Raw genomic sequence first — 17,680 nt, forward strand, 5'->3', positions numbered from 1 at the left:
TGTCCCTGCAAAGCAATGCTCCTCCATCCCTGGCAAGTGGGAAAGTGAGGCAGGGAGAGACTTCCTGGATGCTCAGACGGTCCCCTCAGCACAGGCACATCCATCAGTCATTTCATAAAGTGACTGTGCTCTGAGCTACTGCTGTGCCTCCACTCCTCCCATGGGAATGCTACTCCTTTTATAGCCAGAAACCTCCTCATTTCTAGGTTTTTTCATACTCAGTCTAAAACTATTCCTCTGTGGTTTACAGCGTTTCTCCTTCCCTTTACACCTTCTAGACATAAATTTGTTCTAAGGAGCAGCGCTGGCAACAACCTCAAACATCCTATCACAGAGGCAACTGGAATTCACCCAGAGAGAGCCGTGCCCAATCCTGAGGGAACAGTTGCTACGTGCAGTAATGGGGAAGCCCATTTCAAAGGCAGAGATGGAGCCTGGAACTCTATTTCTATTTCACTACTGCACACACATGCTGGCCCAGCCCCCACTCTGGGCACACCCTTACCTTCAGCCACGGTGAGCAGGTTGCCCAAATCGGTGGAGGAGGGGCACTGGGCTGGCTCTGAGGAGCTCCTGACGTTCCCCAGTGGCAAGAAGGGGTCATAGTCAGAGCAGGAGAGGTCGGCCAGGCTCAGCACATAGTGGCTTTGCTGCGTGTAGGTGCTGGAGCCGTTGATGCAGCAGTGCAGGACCTGCGGGGACACGGAGCCAGTGACAACCTGGGACAGTCCCCAACACACCCAGCGAGCAGGACCCTCAGTTCTGACATACTACACAACCCACCCGTATCCAAATTCAGCATTTCTAAATTAACAGTCTCCATCTGCACCGATTCTGTGCTTTTAACAGTCTGCTTCAGGGCTTGTTCTGTTTTTAACAGCCCACTTCAAATAATCCAAATATTTCTGCAAAGATTATTTTCCCCAGCTCGTTGTTTTAAGAATTTTACCTTTGTCTGTTCTACATCTCTAATCTTATCTTCTTAACATTTCGCATTCATAACTTCTCACCTGGATGACATGATTTTCTAGGGCTTGGCAAAGCTGCTTCTGTGCCTTCTGGGTGTGTGAAAGGCGTCTTTAAACAGCCAGGCAGAGTAAATCACCTTCCTTCCCCCTACTCACTCTGTAAATATAATCCAGCAAAGGAGCTCTGGATGCATGTTGATCCTCCGCAGCACCAGCAGACACGGGCTCCAGCAGCATTTTCATGGGCAGTGCCATGCACCAGTCCAGCAAGCAAAGCAGCAGTGAAACTATGAACTGAACAAGAACACAGACCACGGTGCTTAGGTACACTCTAATAAATTCACCCAGACTTCAGGCTATGAATTGGAAAGTTTAAAATTCAGCTCTGGTTCGGAGCAACCTCATTTAAAACCCCCCCTCGAACAGCACAAAGAATGGAGCCAGCTCTTTCCAGTGACACACCTTCTTATCAGCTTCCATGGAGGAGTACTCGGCACCGGGCAGGAGGAACGCGATGGTGGCCACCAGGATCTGCAGCCAAACAAACCAAAGTGTCAGAAAGGCACTCAGCTTCTTGCTCTGAAGAGACAGACCTTCACTGCACAGGGCATGGAACAGGTTAAGTTCTCCTAGGAGCACCCAACTGCCCGTGCCAATCAACGAGAACATTTTACTGAGCATTTTGCACACAAGTCGCTACAAACAAGGGACCTACACTGGTCCAGGGAGTGTAACAAGTACCTCCCTCACAATAAAAAAAAAAGGAGGAGTTAACAAAATCACAGCAGCCCAAGAAAGGGATTAAGACAACTTTGCATACAAACATTTTAAAGAATCTGACATACTTCTGTGATTTTCCGGCACAGGGAGGATTCGTACTCCTGAAGCTTCTGCCAGTAAGACACCAGGAGCTGAAGGACATCACAGGCTACCTGAGCTACCAGCTTGTTGGAAAACTGGGAGAAAAAAAGGCGATTAAAAGCCAAATAAAATATTCAGATGCAATACGCTGCATTCAGGTTTTTTACATTTCATTATTTTGCATCTCTGCAAAGAATAAAAAACGTTAGTGTTGTGAGATCCCATGGTCAGCATTAGGAACCAGCAGGTTTGACACTGTCTGTGTGATCTTTTATGGGAGTTTGCTGGGGAAGGAGTCCATAGGCACCACAGGCTCTTTTTGCAAATATTCTGCATGCTTGCACAGGACACCACAGCAGCAGCCTGTGCCTCAGATCAGCAGTGATGATTAGCAAAGTGGAAATGCCTTTTTTTTCCCCCAAAGCACGTTGATCAGAGCCCGCCACAGCAATACCTTCAGTGTCACACCTATGACATTGATGGCTTTCTTCACGTGGGGGTGGCTCGTGCACTGCGTGAGCTCCTCACAGATCCACACGCCGAGGCCACAGATGGCTATGCATCTTTGTGGAAAGGAAAAGGCAGCTGGTCAGGAGATTTAGAGCAATATTTAGGGGGAAAAAAAATGTACAAAGATGAGATCTCTCTTTCCCCTCCAGCATGACAGGCCAGCACCTTCACGGTGCAGAGTAAGGCTCAACTTCACAGGACCAAACCACAAGGCAGCAGCAGAAGATAAGCAGCAAGAAAGACTTTTCCAAGCCATAAATGGTTGGATTTGATAATGTTAGAGGTGTTTTCCAACCTAACCAATTCCATTATATTTTCCCATTTCTTTTACTCAGTATTTTACCTTGCAGCTTCACTTGGCTCCTCTGCAGCATTCTTCAATAAAATATTTATGAGGCAATACTAAAATAACAAAATAAATTAGAATAAGCATCTTTTTCATACATCTACTTTAAAGTTGTTGAATTTTGACACAGTTACAGGGGAAGTCACTTTAATTCTCCTTCTGTTGCTAAAGCATCTTTACCTCATGCCAATTGTATTTTGTCAAGGGAGAAACACCAATTACAACTCAAATATACAGGCCCTTGAGGACAAATCAAATCAGCTTACAACTAATGTACAGGCAGCAACAGGAAATCAATTCATTTACAGTGTCAAGGGGCAGTTACAAACAAGTGGTGGTCACTCCACACAAACTGTAGTGTTTAGGTTCTAACCAAAACGTGTTATGAAAAATTGAGTGTATTTTTTAGTAGGGAAAAGACAAAACCGTTTTAATTTTAGAAGTAAGACACCTCCAGTGACTCTCCAAGGCCTGATGAAGAAGCAAGAATGGGAGCCAAGCATGTGAAGGGATTTCTGCATCCCCTTTGGTTCTGCCTGTTCAGGCCAGAGATTCCTCCCCAGCCATCCCTAATTTTGAGCAGTGGATCACTGTGGTGCCTCACATTTATCAAAAGCAACAGGGGCTCGTGTGAGGGCAACCACTTGAGCAGGAATGAAGTCACTGCATAGGGAAACCAGGTTAAGCTACCTAAGGATTTACAGTAAATGTGGCTTTACCTTCAAATCTGCGGTTCCTGTGATGCTCTCACCAGCTTCTGAGATGGGTCCCAGCTGTGGGATTCCTTGGTAGGTGTTTGGAAAGCACACAAGAGCACCAAGGATGGTGTGAGCTTCGGAGCGGGGAGCCTGGCGAAGGGCAAACAGGGAGAAATAATCACTAAAAAAATATTCACTGAAAACCCTTCACATGTGGAGATGCCTCCAGCTCTGAGGCCAGCGTGCTCTGCCATACTCAGCCTGCTAGATTCACAACACAGCATTCAGCTGTCCCAGGGAACACAACCCAGGAGCTTTTCCTCTGCAACTCCAGCAAGAGCTGGGTGTGAGCAGTACCTAACACACACCTTCCTGCCCCTGCTTCCTCTGCTGTCCTGGTGAGGCTCAGGTGCCCTCCACTGGCACCTGGCCCCATTCCTGAGCACATCCTACGTCTTTAATACTTCCCCTCATTACCCAACCTGACAATCAGCCCTTTGATGCCTGCAGGAAGTACAGAACCCCCTGAAGAACAGTGAGTGAGGAGGTGAAGCACTAATGCAGCACTGCTGTGAGGTGATCCTGTGGCACAGAGAGGAGTGGGGGCAGAACCAGAACCCACTCACACTGCACAGGTGATTCCAATGTGCAGAGAGATCCCTGCTCCAGCAGAGCCATCAAAAGCACCACAGCACAACCTACAAACACATTAACTACTGTGTAATGGTGAAAATGCAACACACACCCAGTTTTATACACACAGGAGAAACAGAAGGGGATGTTTTGGTTTGTGTTTTTCCTCTGGAAAACTGAGCATCCATTTCTTATTAGCATTTAAGCTTTGGATCAACAGTGAGGCTGACCAAGCTCTTTGAGGGCCGATGGAAGAAGCGTGGCTGGATAACCATTCCAGCTCTGCTGAAACAGGAGAGGGCTGTGGCCCTGCACAGGGCCACCTGCTCAGCCACACAAATGTCAAGAGCAGCAGCAAAAGCCCTGAGCCGGAACAGACCGAAAGGTCTCCAGCGAGCTGGTGCTTCACATGCAACAGAGCCTTCCTGTCTCTCCCAGGACTGCCAGACCTTTACCTTTATTTTGGCAACCCCTCATTGACTTGCTATTTTACTTATCCTTCGATAATTTAATAGTTTAGAGTCACATTTCTGTTAGTGCTGACATTTAGCCTGAGATGCTGCGTCACCCAGAGAGTTCCCCGCTCTCTCTCGCTGTCTGCTCGCTGCAGCGGCACCCACGGGGCTCTACAGGCGTGCAGGACACGCTTTCCTCACGCCTCAGCCTTTGGATCAGACACCTCTGCAGCACCAGCGTGTTGCTTTCCCCCAGGATTTCCCACCCCAGCTGCCCCAGTATCCCCCCTGAGAGCCCAGTGAGCGTGGCTGTGCCGAGCCAGCTGCGCTCACCTCCGGCGTGTCGGCGCTCAGCACGCGCGCCGCCGCTCCGACGAAGTCCCCGATCAGCATCGTGAAGCCAGGCAGCCCCAGGAAGAAGAACCACGGCAGGCAGTGCTTTATGACGGTGTTCAGGATGTCCTGCAAGAGAAGGCACCTGTGAGAAAAGCCAGGAAGCCCGAAAGCAAAAGGCAGAGCGGCAGAAGATTTAACTTTGAGGTTCGAGAAGATTTAACTTGGAGGTTCCCTATCCCACACTGACTGAGGTGCAAATTCCCAGAGCACTGTGTGCAAACTGACCTCCGTGTAACCACCACCTTCCACTTCAGGGCGTGGAGTAGCCAAAGTGCATTTGGTATTTTGGAAACATCTGTACCCCTAAATTCCTGTTCAAAGCCCACACCTCCATTCATGTCTCTTCGTGCCTATACACAACCATTCTGTTAAACAAGACTTCCAACTCAAGCATCCAAACATGTAATGGACTTCAGATGAAGCACTGCAGCAGTCCAGAGGAGTGAGTTCCCTCAAATCTCTCAGAATTCCATGCCACAAGCACACAAGCTGCCCCTCCAGGCCTGCTCCCTGCTTTGGGTACCCTGAAAGAACAGAGCAGCAGCCCCAGCTTTGCTCACCATCACCCTGAGGTACAGAACACATTTCAGATAAGCCTTTCATCTTTAATCCTTGCACATTTTAAGTCTTCACAGTCTCTCCAAACCAGAGCAAAGTTCCTGTATTTGAGTTAAGATTTCTTCCCTGCAAGCTTTCAGCAGGTTTAAAATTAGGCATAAAATCTCTATAATCCCTTACCTGTGACACTGCATTTGCTGAAAAGTTACATCAAGCTATTTCTATACTGACTAGATAATTATTTTCCATTCAATAAAATTTTGCAAAGCTGCAGAGGAAAACCCTTTTCCATGTCCATCCTTACTGGTTTCATGATGTGTCAAAGACAGCCTGAGCTAGAGACCCCCATAATCTGTCCACATGCTCAATGTCTACGGCAGAAGCTAAAGCTGACAAACCAAATTTTCTCTTCACAAAGAGATGCTTGAACATTTTCTCAAAGCTCATATTTTCTCAAAGCTCTCTAAACACCTGCACAGCTCCTACTTAGTGTTCCACGAAGTGTTTGCAACACCAGTATCCTATGAAGAAACTGCTACACATTCAAATAAACTGTATTAGTTTTCAACATAGTAGCAGATAATGCTTTCACTTTCCTGAATAAGATAAAATGCCACTCAAGTTAATGTTTAAACTTGTTTTAATCACTTCCTTTGATACATTTTAAGTCAATATGGGTCAATGCAAACATTGAGAAGCAGAGCAGATGGATGCAGCCGCTCATAAAGCGGGTGGTAAACTCTGGGTCGGCGCAGAACAAAGGACATACCTTGTTGTAATTAAGGGCTGATTAACGCTCCGTGCTGGTCCAGCACAGCACACCTGTACAGCAGGGCCAGGTAAGGCTGGGCTGGCCCTGAGCAGGGCAGCAGATGGGAGCAGGCTGCTGCTGACATGTGCCACAATAAAAGAGCCCGGGCTAACCTGGCCAGGGAGGCGGTGGCACAGGGAGCTGCTCCAAACAACTGCATTAACTCCCGTCCTCAGCCCAGAGCTCCCATCTGTCACACACCAGGGCGCGGATCCCTGCACAGAACACTTCCCTCGGGGGGCAAGGAGAACCACAAAACATTGCTGTCACACACGGATGCTGTGACAGCACACACGGTCCAAAAGGTGGCAGGGATTTACTCGCCAGTTACGAGATGCAGCGCTACTAAAAATAAATCATTTTCCATGGTGAGAAACCTTTCAAAAATCCCCTTTGAAAAGCTCTTGAAGCTTTTCAAAGGTGAGGAAGTCCTCACCTTCCCTTCAAATTCCTGGCTGCAGCGACACACACCCAGGAACCATCTCCCGAGGGAGGGCACAACACAAACCTGCTCAGCCCGGCTCACCCCAGGCACTGAGCACATCACCCTGGGCATTTTGGGCCACTGCACCTCAACCGGGGCCGGGCAGGCTGTCCCCTGCTCTGCTCGGGCAGGGTCAGCGCCAGCCCAGGACAGCACTCACAGGTAGCCTGCCAGGTCTGTGCCCTTTTCCCAGCCAGCAGAGCGCACAGCTCACAGCACCACAGGATTCGGGGCAGCAATCTGGGGGCTCAGGGAGCTTATCAGCAGAGAGAGGCTTGTGAGAGGGCGAGGGAGCCAGGACATCTGTGCTATCAGTGATAGGGCAAAATCAGGTAATTCAAACAGAGCCGGGCTTCCTTCCCTCCCTGCAAACGTAAACTCCGGGTAGCAGCTCCCAGCCTGGTCAATGAATCACTTTAATTGAATGCTATGTACACAGCAACTGGAAAACACAAGCCATAAGAAAAACATATGGCGATGGCCGTGGAAATTGGTTTACTCATTCTGCACAGTGTTGTTGCTTTACTTCTTTCATAATTGACCTTTAGAACGACAAATGTGTAAAATAATTTCGGTTTATTATGGCTCCAAACCTTTCAGCAATTACACAAAATGAAAATTTAAAAGGAAGTATTCATTCTGGAAGCATTTCCATTGTTTACATAATTGCACAGCTATAATTTAGTGTTCATGTTGTTAAAGAAAAGTGAAAAAAAGGACCATTATGGACTATTTCAATTCAGAATGATGCTCTGTGGTGTTAAAGCTGAGGAAGAGGGGAGAGGAGGGGGCAATTGCATGCATGTCCTTCTCAAATGTATTAACCCTATAAATGGCATCATATTTCAGTGTAGGTTAATCTAGTAATTCAAATTATAAGGTCGTAAACAGCCAGTGAGTAAGCGAAATAAATTTATGCAAGTTCACTGAAAGGTCAATTGCAAAAATATTCTTCACCTAATTTTTGTTCAAGATTTTGCAGATTACAGGTGTAACCAAATAGCCTGCCAGCTGCCTTCCTCATGTTTCCAATTGTCCCTCGACAGGAACAACATGGATTTTTCACTGAAAGTTCACTCTGTTCCTCACCGACAGACACCTCACTGGCAGCTGAGATCTATGGCATGGGAAAGATTATTAATTTACAGAAGGCTTAAGCCTTCCCTTTTCTACTTTAAAGGAATAAATGCTTCCATTTACTTATGCCAAGTTTTCCTACCTACCATGAAGATTCAGGTAAGAGCTAACTTGTCAAAAATGCAGTTCCAACACAAATTTATGAAGTATTTTGACAACTTTAGGAGATCCAGGATTAATTTATCAGAAAGCTCAATTTCAAGGCGCCAGGTAAAACCTAACCCCAAAACAGTTACATTTTATAGCCCAAGTCCCTCAAGGCTGGAATGAAAACAGAGGGAGTTTTTTTTAATTTCTCCCATTTTGGAGCATGTCTGATGCTTTCACAAGTGGGGAGAGCAATGGGATAAAGGACCAGAATAAATATTTTGGTTTGTGCACGCACAGAGCACGCAGTGGATACAGGTACAAGGGTGTGGGTGCCAAGGCCACAGCACTGCCTGGAACGTGGAGGTGGCTTTGTGTCCCCACACACATCTCTCCCAAGTGCCCATGGCAGCACTGCTCGGAGCTCTGACAGCCAGAACACCGGCCACGAGAGCAGAATTCGGGTGGGATGGATGCAACTTAGGCAGGGCAACTGAATTACAGCAAAATAAACAGGAAAGAGCAAAACTACCAAAATCACTCCCAAATGCACAGCTCCTGCAGTCGGCAGGACCTGGCTCCCCCTTGCTTCCAGTCAATCTTGCAGCTCTTTTATCCAGCACTCCCCACTTAGCCTGCTCTGGGCAAGCAGAGGGGGATGTGAGAGTTCCTATGAGACCCTGGCATTTGGACTTTTGTTTGTCCCTACTGGAAACATGCTGTCTGTTAACACTTTTTCAAAGCACTCAAAGCACATAATGGGAGCACACAGGCAAATTTTCCACAGGAAATGAGATAAGGGGTGGATTGAAAGAGGGAGAAAATCATGGCAGCCGTTGGAAAGAAGTCTCGAGAAGCTAAAATAGGGGAATCTAAGCCTTAATAGACTACATTAAGGTGATTTCCTTTTAAATGGCAGTTTAAAGAATCTAAAGGGCATGAGGGCTTCTGTACAACTAAGGGCCCTCGTGTGCAACGCCATCAGGCAGAAACCCAGGCAAGGAGCACCCGTTCCACAGGGGACAAAAGCAAAGCCACTCGCTTACTGCACCTTTACCCAGCTGCTGCACGCTGCTCCTGGCTGCTGAGTGACAACTGGGCAGATGTAGGCACTCAGTCTGTGGTGGTTGGGAGTGGGGCTGTGGCTGAGCCCCATCCCCAGTGGGCACAGCTGTGAGCAGAGGAGAGCAGCACTGACAGCAGTGAGCCATGGAGTGCCCAGGTGCGCTGAGCCACCACCAAAGGGAGCACAGGGCACACAGGGGCACTGCATGCAAGATGGAGGGTATGAAAGGTTCTACTGAAGAACAAGAAAGTGCTGTTTCTTGAAGCCTTCTTTGGTCTCATGCAACAATTACAGTTTGTTTGCCTTAGAGTAATAAATGAAGCCTCTTATTCTACTGAAGCAATAAAACTAAAGACACTTCAAGAGAAGCCCTACCAGACTAAAGAAATTGACTTCACAGCTATTAATATTCACAGAATCACTGGGCTGGAAGAGACCTTAAAGATCATTGAGTCCAACCCATGCCCTAACACCTCAACTATAGCACTGAGTGCCACATCCAGTCTTTTTTTAAACACATCCAGGGATGGTGACTCCACCATCTCCCCAGGCAGACCATTCCAGAACTTCATCATCCCTTCTCATAATATCCAGCCTATATTTCCCTTGATGCAGGTTGAGCCTGCGTCCTCTTGTTCTGTCAGCCGCTGCCTGGAGAAAGAAACCAACCCCAGCTGACTACAACCACCTTTCAGAGAGTTGCAGAGAGTGATAAGGTCACCCCTGAGTCTCCTTTTCTCCAGGCTAAACAAGCCCAGCTCCCTGTGCCTAGCTGTAGCTATTACAGTGTCAAAACTAAACAACTGGGATTTTTTTTTCTAACAAAACTAAGGGATAGAGTGCTAGATCTTGCAGATAATGATCCCATTGAGGAAGCTGTTATGGGTCACTTGTGTCATCTTCAAATCTCTAAGTGTGACCTATATTGCAAATTAATAAAGATACTAAGACAGAGTGTAGCACAGCACAATAAGGCTACTTGGAAAAGGTTAGGCCAAGGCACTGTATGTATTCAGCACTTTTTGCAAACCTGCTCTATTTTACAACCTCATCTATTCTCCACTAAGACATGCTAGGGATAAACATTGCAGGTGCCTTTGTGTGCAGAAAGGAAGGAGAGATAATTAAAAGTCTGCATGATGTGAATCCCCTAGGTACCAGCACTCTATAATGCAGTGGAAGAACCCGGGGCAGGGCAGTATCTGGTGTTGGCCTCCACCATGGATGAGGACAAGCACAAAAGGACAAACACTGAATGGTGAAAAAGATGTCATGCTTTTGCAGCTTTAGGTGTACCACATATTGTCAAGACTGATAATGGACCCGGTCATGTAGCTCAGCATATGTTACTAGTATTTCACATTCTTCAGCTGGTCTAGCTGTGGTAAGACATTTTCATCCTACACTTAAAGCCTCTCTTCAAAATCAAAAACGGGGGAATGGTGAGTGAAACCCCCCAGGCAAGAGTTTGGAAAGCTGTGTCTACATTGAATATCTTACTATTCCTCCCCTGTGCACAATGCCTGCTCCCTACATTCAACCTGTGCTGGATAATGCTCCCCAAAGCAACAAACCTGGCTGGGGCTCACCTGACTCCTTGAAATAAGCAAAGACATGGGGGTGATGGGAACATACAGATCCTATCTTATTCTTGCATGTTACTTTATGAAGCTGTATAGCTATTGATGGAATTATACAGCTGATAATGAAGTTTTGTAGTTACTGATATTGTTAAAATTCTGTACCTATTGATAGAATTATATAGCTGTTGATTTTGTTAATATCCTAATACAGAGCCTTTGGCTTATTCTTGTATGATGCTATTGATATTGTCAATATTCTAAAAATATAGGTATAAGGATTTTGACTGTCAATATTCTATAAGTGTAGGCATAAGGATTTTGATTGTCAATATTCCATACGAGTAGGTGTAACGATTTTGATGATATGCAGTGGAGGTTTGGGGAATGAATCAAGGTCAGCACACAGATGAATTCAGTGGTAGTGGAACCTACATAAAACGATACTCGACCACGTTTGCTATTTCTGCTGCAAGGGCCCTACAGGAGGATGGCAGACATGGCATTTATTTGAAAGAAAAGAAAGGGAACTGTAGGCACTCAGTCTGTGGTGGTTGGGAGTGGGGCTGTGGCTGAGCCCCATCCCCAGTGGGCACAGCTGTGAGCAGAGGAGAGCAGCACTGACAGCAGTGAGCCATGGAGCGCCCAGGTGCGCTGAGCCACCACCAAAGGGAGCACAGGGCACACAGGGGCACGGCATCAACACGAGGGGCATAAAAGGCTCTACTGAAGAACAAGAAAGCTTCAAGAATCAGCACTTTCTTCGGTGTGAGTTGTACCTCCACCGTCAGGCAGAAAGATACAAAAGCCCACAAATGCTGGTTGTTTATTTTTTTAATGTCAGACTAATGATAACAAAAAGAGGTAATGGATTACTTCTCTGGTAGCAGCTCTGCTGAGAAATGCTTCCTATTACAAATTAGCCATTTTCCACACAGAGGGCTCCAGTGGGTGTTTCTACAGAAGCTTAGAGCTGCTGCAGCTTCCTCTCCCTCATCACTTACAGTGCCTTTGGAACAAATAAAGAGGCTTTGGGACAACTTTGGGACAATGGGCACTGGTACCTCAGCACCTCTACTGACAGAGCTTCCCATTCACGGCATCCTCGCACTGCTAAAAGGAACTGAACTAAAACAAAGATGCTGAGTGCCCTGGCTGGAGCCAGGCTGTGCTCCACAGGCAGGCCTGCTGCTTGTGCTGACATTTAATCACCCAGGACATCTGCCAGCTTGGCTGGATTGTGGCGATTTTCCTCTCATTCCATATTTAAAGTTTGTTCTGCTCTTCATATCACTGAACTGAAAAAGCCACCAGCAGAGTCTCCCTCCCCTTGGCCATCCATTGTCCTTTCCACAGAGAACCTCTGAAGTCTCTACCTTTGATTATGTTCTCAAAAAACATAAGTGTCCAGCTCCAGAGGTCCTCTGGTGAGCAAGCATGACTATAATTTAAATTTATTAGTTAAACTCACTCCCTAAGTCAGGAATACAAGTGACCCCCTTGCTCACTGTGCAAGGTAACCTCCGAATGCCAGGTGACACCTCAGCGTTGGTGACAGGTGGCACCAGGCACAGTAACTGATTCTCACCCTGGTAATAGGGTGAGATGGCTAAAAAATGACACTGAGCAGCAGAGGGCTGAAGCCTGAAAAAGGATTGAAAACCTGCCTCTTTTTACAGTGTCCCCACGAGGTAAGCACCTCAGCTGCACTTCCTTCTCCTCTCAGACTACGAGCAGAAATTTAGACAGAAATAAGAAACGGCAACGCCAAAGTCCACAGAATTCTAAGGACACAAGCACCAGCAACCTCAAAGGATTATTTAAGTGCCAGAAAGACTCAAGCTGAAGAATCCAAATTATGCCATTTTCTGAGAAGTGTTGGTAGCTTTTTGGGATTGTGTTTTGGTCCTTTTGTTATTCAGCAAAAAGGAGGAAGCTGTGGAGCAAGGAGACGCCTGTCAACTTTTTCAGGTGAAGGAAGCAACAAGTACTGTTACAGTAAGCAGCCAGCAACAGCAGTAAAACAGCAATAATGAAATACATTCCTTTTCCTAGTTCAGGTATTTGTAAAACCTGTGCATTGCAGTGTCAAATTTTGGGTTGATTAACAAAGCTGCATTTATTAGCCAGACCAAAAGACACACCCAGTTGCAGTTGCTCCATCTGGAGTTTTCTCACCATCAGGCTCACCTGGCAGCAGAAGGCAGCTATGCCCACCCAAACTGCAGCAGGCTATCCCACAGCATCCCCACCAACCACTCCCCAGGAATATTTCCTCATTTCCAACCCTCTACAAATAGGTAAAGTACCTTTCCTAACCCCCAGTGGGGTAGTGAACATCCCAGTTCTCTCTCCTTCACGCTGAAGGCCAGGGAGGGAAGGCTGTGAGCCTAAATGAATGTCATTCACAAAAAAAAGGGAAAAAGCCCATTCTAGGCCAGCAGCAGAGCAATGCCACAGGCTGGAGCAGTTCAGGAGGGAGGCACCCCACAGATGGTCACTTGGCCCTTGACCCTGGGCCCCTCCTGTGCTCCCTGCAGCCACCGGTGCCAGGCTTCTCCCACCTGGAGAGGTGATGCAATTCTTGCAGAGAATTGTTCACTTCTCCAGGGATGTTTGTTGTTAGACACTTCCACATGGACAAATTAGCTGCAGCTCATTACCCCGCTGCCTCCTCTGCTGAGCTAATTGCTACATCCCGGGCTCGGAGAGCCAAGGGAGCCTCCTATAAAATACACCCTCCTCACACTGCTCTTTTATGCACCCCCCCCTAAGACCAGGCTGCAAAGCTGGGAATAACACTGTACTCATTTATAGCACATTTAAAATCAGATTATTTTGTTTTTCTAGCAGCACCACAGCAGCAGCAATTTCCTACTTTCACACCCTTAAGCGAGTGAAGAGTGAAAAGAAAAATACAGTAAAAACATTTGTCACACATACCAAAATACTGAAAACCATTCAGGTCGAAGAGGTTCCTGACTGTAATACTTTTAATTATGTAACCACCTAAAAAAGCTCTTCTGAAGTAGCCAAGGGGATTGTCTAGAGCTGGGCTGTCTTTCTGTGACTTTCCCACATAAATGCTAAAAGTTGCACTAGTGATCCATACAGAAGGAAAATTCCTCCATGAGACACCTCCTACCCTTCCTTCTGGGAGCATTCCTTGCAAGGGAGAAATTTATGCCTGTGCTTAGCAGACAAACCCACTTGGTGTTAAAAAGGCCACCCTAAGATTACTTCATTTCTGAAATCCTGGAAAGCATGCTAGGATCCCAGTTCTAGTGATCCTGTTCCCTGTGATTCCACATCCTCTCTGATAAAAAGGCTCCCACTCACTGAGCACCCAGCGAGCAGCTTGGAGCCAACTGAGCTAGAAATACAGGAGCAGGAATAAAGATCCTGCTTCCCCATCAACACCTTGCTCCAAGGCGCTGCCAGTTAACACCTCATCCAGTTCCACAGCCAAGGAAAGCAGGCGGGAACGACACACACGCAGCAGCCAACCTGTGGTCAAGTGTGCCACCAAGAGGCAAATGCAGCCACAAGAGTGGGGAGCAAGAACAAAGAGCAGCAGCCTGCAAAACAGCCAGGGAAACCATGGAGGGATTGCAGTGTGGGGCTGCAAAATACCCAGGGAAACCATGGAGGGATTGCAGTGTGGGGCTGCAAAACAGCCAGGGAAACCATGGAGGGATTGCAGTGTGGGGCTGCAAAACAGCCAGGGAAACCATGGAGGGATTGCAGTGTGGGGCTGCAAAATACCCAGGGAAACCACGGAGGGATAGGCAACGTGGGGGATACAAAATACCCGGGGAACCCTGGAGTGATGGGCAGCCGCAGCAGGACTTCTGGGATTTTCCAGGAGAAAACCCCTGTCTCTCTATCCTTATCTATCCAAAAGGAGTGTTTTCCAAATGCTCTAACTTCTCAGGAGGGAAAGCAAGGGGCAAGAATCTGGTAACAATTCCTCCCTTCCCTCTATCATCTCAGAAACAATCAAACCTGTCTGGTTTCCTAAAAGCACAATCAGTAACTCCCAGAATTTCCTGAGCGGTCCCTGTGCCCTTTGTTGCCAACCTCAGCAGAGCTGCAGCCCCTGCTCTCATTCCTACAGCTAGAAAAACATGCAAGTCCTCTTAGACAGTCTTTATTTCGTCCAAAGTGCATTTCTTAAGAGTTTCCATGAGCACTGAGCTGCTTCTGTGAGACAGCCATCATTTAACACCTCGACTAAATCTTTTCCTCACCTCCCACCGAACGCTTGATTCCTGAGGCCACCCCAGGACAGGCAGACCTGGAACAGCCGCTGTGCCCACAGCAGCAGCAGCAGCTTTTGGCAGCATCTCCTGCTGCCCTGGCACGGGGGCAGCAGTGGCACAGGAAGCACAGCTCCTACCTGGTCCTGGCTGGTGAGCCCCAGGCGCATGACGAAGTAGAAGTGCACCAGGAAGTCGGAGTTGGGCAGCAGGTCCTGGCGCCGGCTCATCATGGCGCAGAGCAGCCGGAATGCCTGCAGCTTGCCCTCCTTGTACTCGCTGGGCAGCATGGCTGCCTGCAACAACAACGAACCCTGCATCACTCCTTGCCTTGCCCACCAGCCAGCGTGCCCAGCAGCGCTCCCACAAAGCCCGCGTTACCTCATCCTCAGCTCCAAAGAGCCTTCGGAGGGCACTGCTGTCCTGAGCAGCAGTGATGGTAGAAGTTAAAAATAAGGCAACTAAATGCATACCCGCTCAGCTCTGATAGAGAAGAAAATACTCCTGGTGTGAGAACTTCAGAACTGACCTTGAACAGCCATGATGCAAATATCCTGAGAGGAGGGATCAGGACGGGAGGAGAGGGAGTTGACTGATTGTCAACGCTGATAGCGAGGTTGTCCCGGATCTGATGGGTTTTAAAGAAGAGCGTTAATAAAACCAGCACCTTTTTTAATGCTCTTTTTTTTTTTGCATTATTATGTTTTACTTTTACTTTATTTACATTCAGGTACTACACCTGGGGCTATACAGAGCTCCCACTTCAGCCAAAGCCACCAGGAAAGCTTGGTCTATGCTGCTGCTCCCTGGCCAAAGCAAACATTGCCAGTTTGAGTCACACTGTGGGCCTTTTTTCTTTGCTACTGTTTCCTCACCCCATTTAAATTCTCTTGTCATTGGACAGGACTCTCTGTTGGAGTTTGCTGGTGGAAACCAAACAAGATAAAGCTTCCTTTACCACAGAGCCCTCCCATGCCATGTTTATGCTCCAGGTGCTAACACTAAATCCCATTTAATAATCATTTCCACAACAAAATAAATGTGTCATTATCATCAGCTGTAAGTACCACATACCTTTGCAAGTTTATACCACAGCTCGTAAAGGTAGCCAAAAACTTTTGCATGGATTTTAGGTGACTGTATGTTGTTCACATCTCCAAGAATTCCCAGAATCCTCCTCCACAGCACAGCAGCAGAATCAGGATGCCAGCCAATAAGGCTTCCACCAGCAATTATACTGCAATCGTCAGCCAGGAACTCACTGCTGTCTGTAAATTTCAAGTGTTCCATTTCCACAAGTTAGAAGTGCAGCCCAAGCATGAACTTGGTCAACAAAATCTGGTCGTTACTCCTCCTAACCATCTTCCACCTCACAAGAATTCCCTCCCCTAAATCTATCTCTTTCATGGCTGGAGTCAAAGGAAAACATGGCAGCAAACGTAGGCAAAGGGGCTGGCAGGTGACAGCACCACAGGGCACAGCACTGCCACACCACACTGTCCCCACCCCAGAGGGCTTTTCAGCAGGGAGGCAAATGCAGCTAAATGCAACATTCAGGTACCTGAGGGATGTATTCAATCAATAACTCGCTCTTACAGGTAACGTTTCCACATTTATAAAAGTCCTTTCTCTTTTTCTTTTCAAGATCACACAGTGTAGCAAGGCCTGGCCACGCAACTGGACAAAGGAATAAAAAACCATGGCTGAAGAGTCTTGAGGAATGTGCTCAGGCATCACCACTCATGCAGAGCAGCTCCTGAGAGAGCAGAGCTTGGAGAAGGCTGTCAGGGTAATGGGATTTATGCTCTTAAACAGTACAAACCCACACTGAAGTGCACATTTTAATGGCAAGAGCTGGTAGCTGCTCTGCTGTCACAGGCAGCAGCACAGCCACGCTGCTCCAGGCACACCTGCAGCAACCAAGGCATGGAAGGAAGTTGCAGGGAACCTCTACACAGGCAGAAGGAAATAACTCATGTCCTCCCAGGACTTAAGGAAGGTTAGTGAAATAAAAGGCATTTTAGATGCTTTTATGTTTGAATGTATTTTAAAAAACAACTTGGGGGATTTTCCCCCCTTTTTGTTTTGTAGCATTATGAAGTCCCAAAGTGCTAAACCACACGTTATTTATTAAGCACATTAGAATGACCTCCTACAGATCTGTGCTCAGGGAAGTGGCATCTCTGCTGCTCAGTGGCAGTGTTGCTCTGCCTTGCCCTATCAGGTTTCCACAGCAGAGCGAGCTGCGACTTGGCTGAGAGGCAGGAATGCAGTCAAGGGCACTTTGGCTCTGCTGGGCAATGACACATCTGTTACCCACTTCTCCTTTCAGCCCACATTACCTGCCAGGTTGCTACACGTGGTTCTTTCTCTTTGCACCCCTCAAGGAGCAATTCTTGCGCCACACCAACAAACAATGAATTTATCATACACGATCGCTCTTACCATGGGCAGCATTACCTTTTTTACACCAGCAGTCCCAGCAGTTGGACTAGGTGTGCTGCTTCATTAAAGCACAGATATTTCAAAGGAAAAGTCAGCATGAAAAAGTACCCTTGAAATTGTGCATCCATTAGGAAAGGCAGCCTGTAAGACATCCCTGCATTACTGCAATAAGTCCTGACCTAATATCTGACTCGCACTACCAGATGAAGGGTACCTTTACAAATGGCAAAGAACGAACCACTTATTTCCTATCAGTCAAAAAATACAGTCAGACATTTCCTCAGACCACACTGCTATGAAATAAAACCCGTTCACTTGAAACATATCATAGCTGGGCACTGTAAGAAGCCCAGTTATTTTCAGCTGGGCGGGTGCTGGCTTTCTGG

At 47.2% G+C, this 17,680-nt stretch overlaps 1 protein-coding gene across 4 annotated transcripts in view; it reads right to left on the bottom strand.

Moving 5' to 3' along the window:
* RALGAPA2 (Ral GTPase activating protein catalytic subunit alpha 2) overlaps positions 1-17,680 on the bottom strand; it is a 95,333-nt gene that overhangs the window by 49,408 nt on the left and 28,245 nt on the right. For all 4 annotated transcript variants that reach the window (XM_038133759.1, XM_038133758.1, XM_038133757.1 and 1 more), the window contains 11 exons: positions 15,924-16,117; positions 15,379-15,477; positions 14,990-15,145; positions 4,805-4,933; positions 3,405-3,533; positions 2,683-2,741; positions 2,284-2,392; positions 1,814-1,924; positions 1,431-1,499; positions 1,125-1,262; positions 506-692 (listed from right to left, as the gene is read on the bottom strand). In XM_038133759.1, the coding sequence (XP_037989687.1) occupies positions 506-692; positions 1,125-1,262; positions 1,431-1,499; positions 1,814-1,924; positions 2,284-2,392; positions 2,683-2,741; positions 3,405-3,533; positions 4,805-4,933; positions 14,990-15,145; positions 15,379-15,477; positions 15,924-16,117 (1,380 nt within the window). The remainder of the gene's footprint in view (positions 1-505; positions 693-1,124; positions 1,263-1,430; positions 1,500-1,813; positions 1,925-2,283; positions 2,393-2,682; positions 2,742-3,404; positions 3,534-4,804; positions 4,934-14,989; positions 15,146-15,378; positions 15,478-15,923; positions 16,118-17,680) is intronic.

Source organism: Motacilla alba, chromosome 3 (genome assembly GCF_015832195.1).
Source record: "Motacilla alba alba isolate MOTALB_02 chromosome 3, Motacilla_alba_V1.0_pri, whole genome shotgun sequence".
Lineage (NCBI taxonomy): Eukaryota > Metazoa > Chordata > Aves > Passeriformes > Motacillidae > Motacilla > Motacilla alba.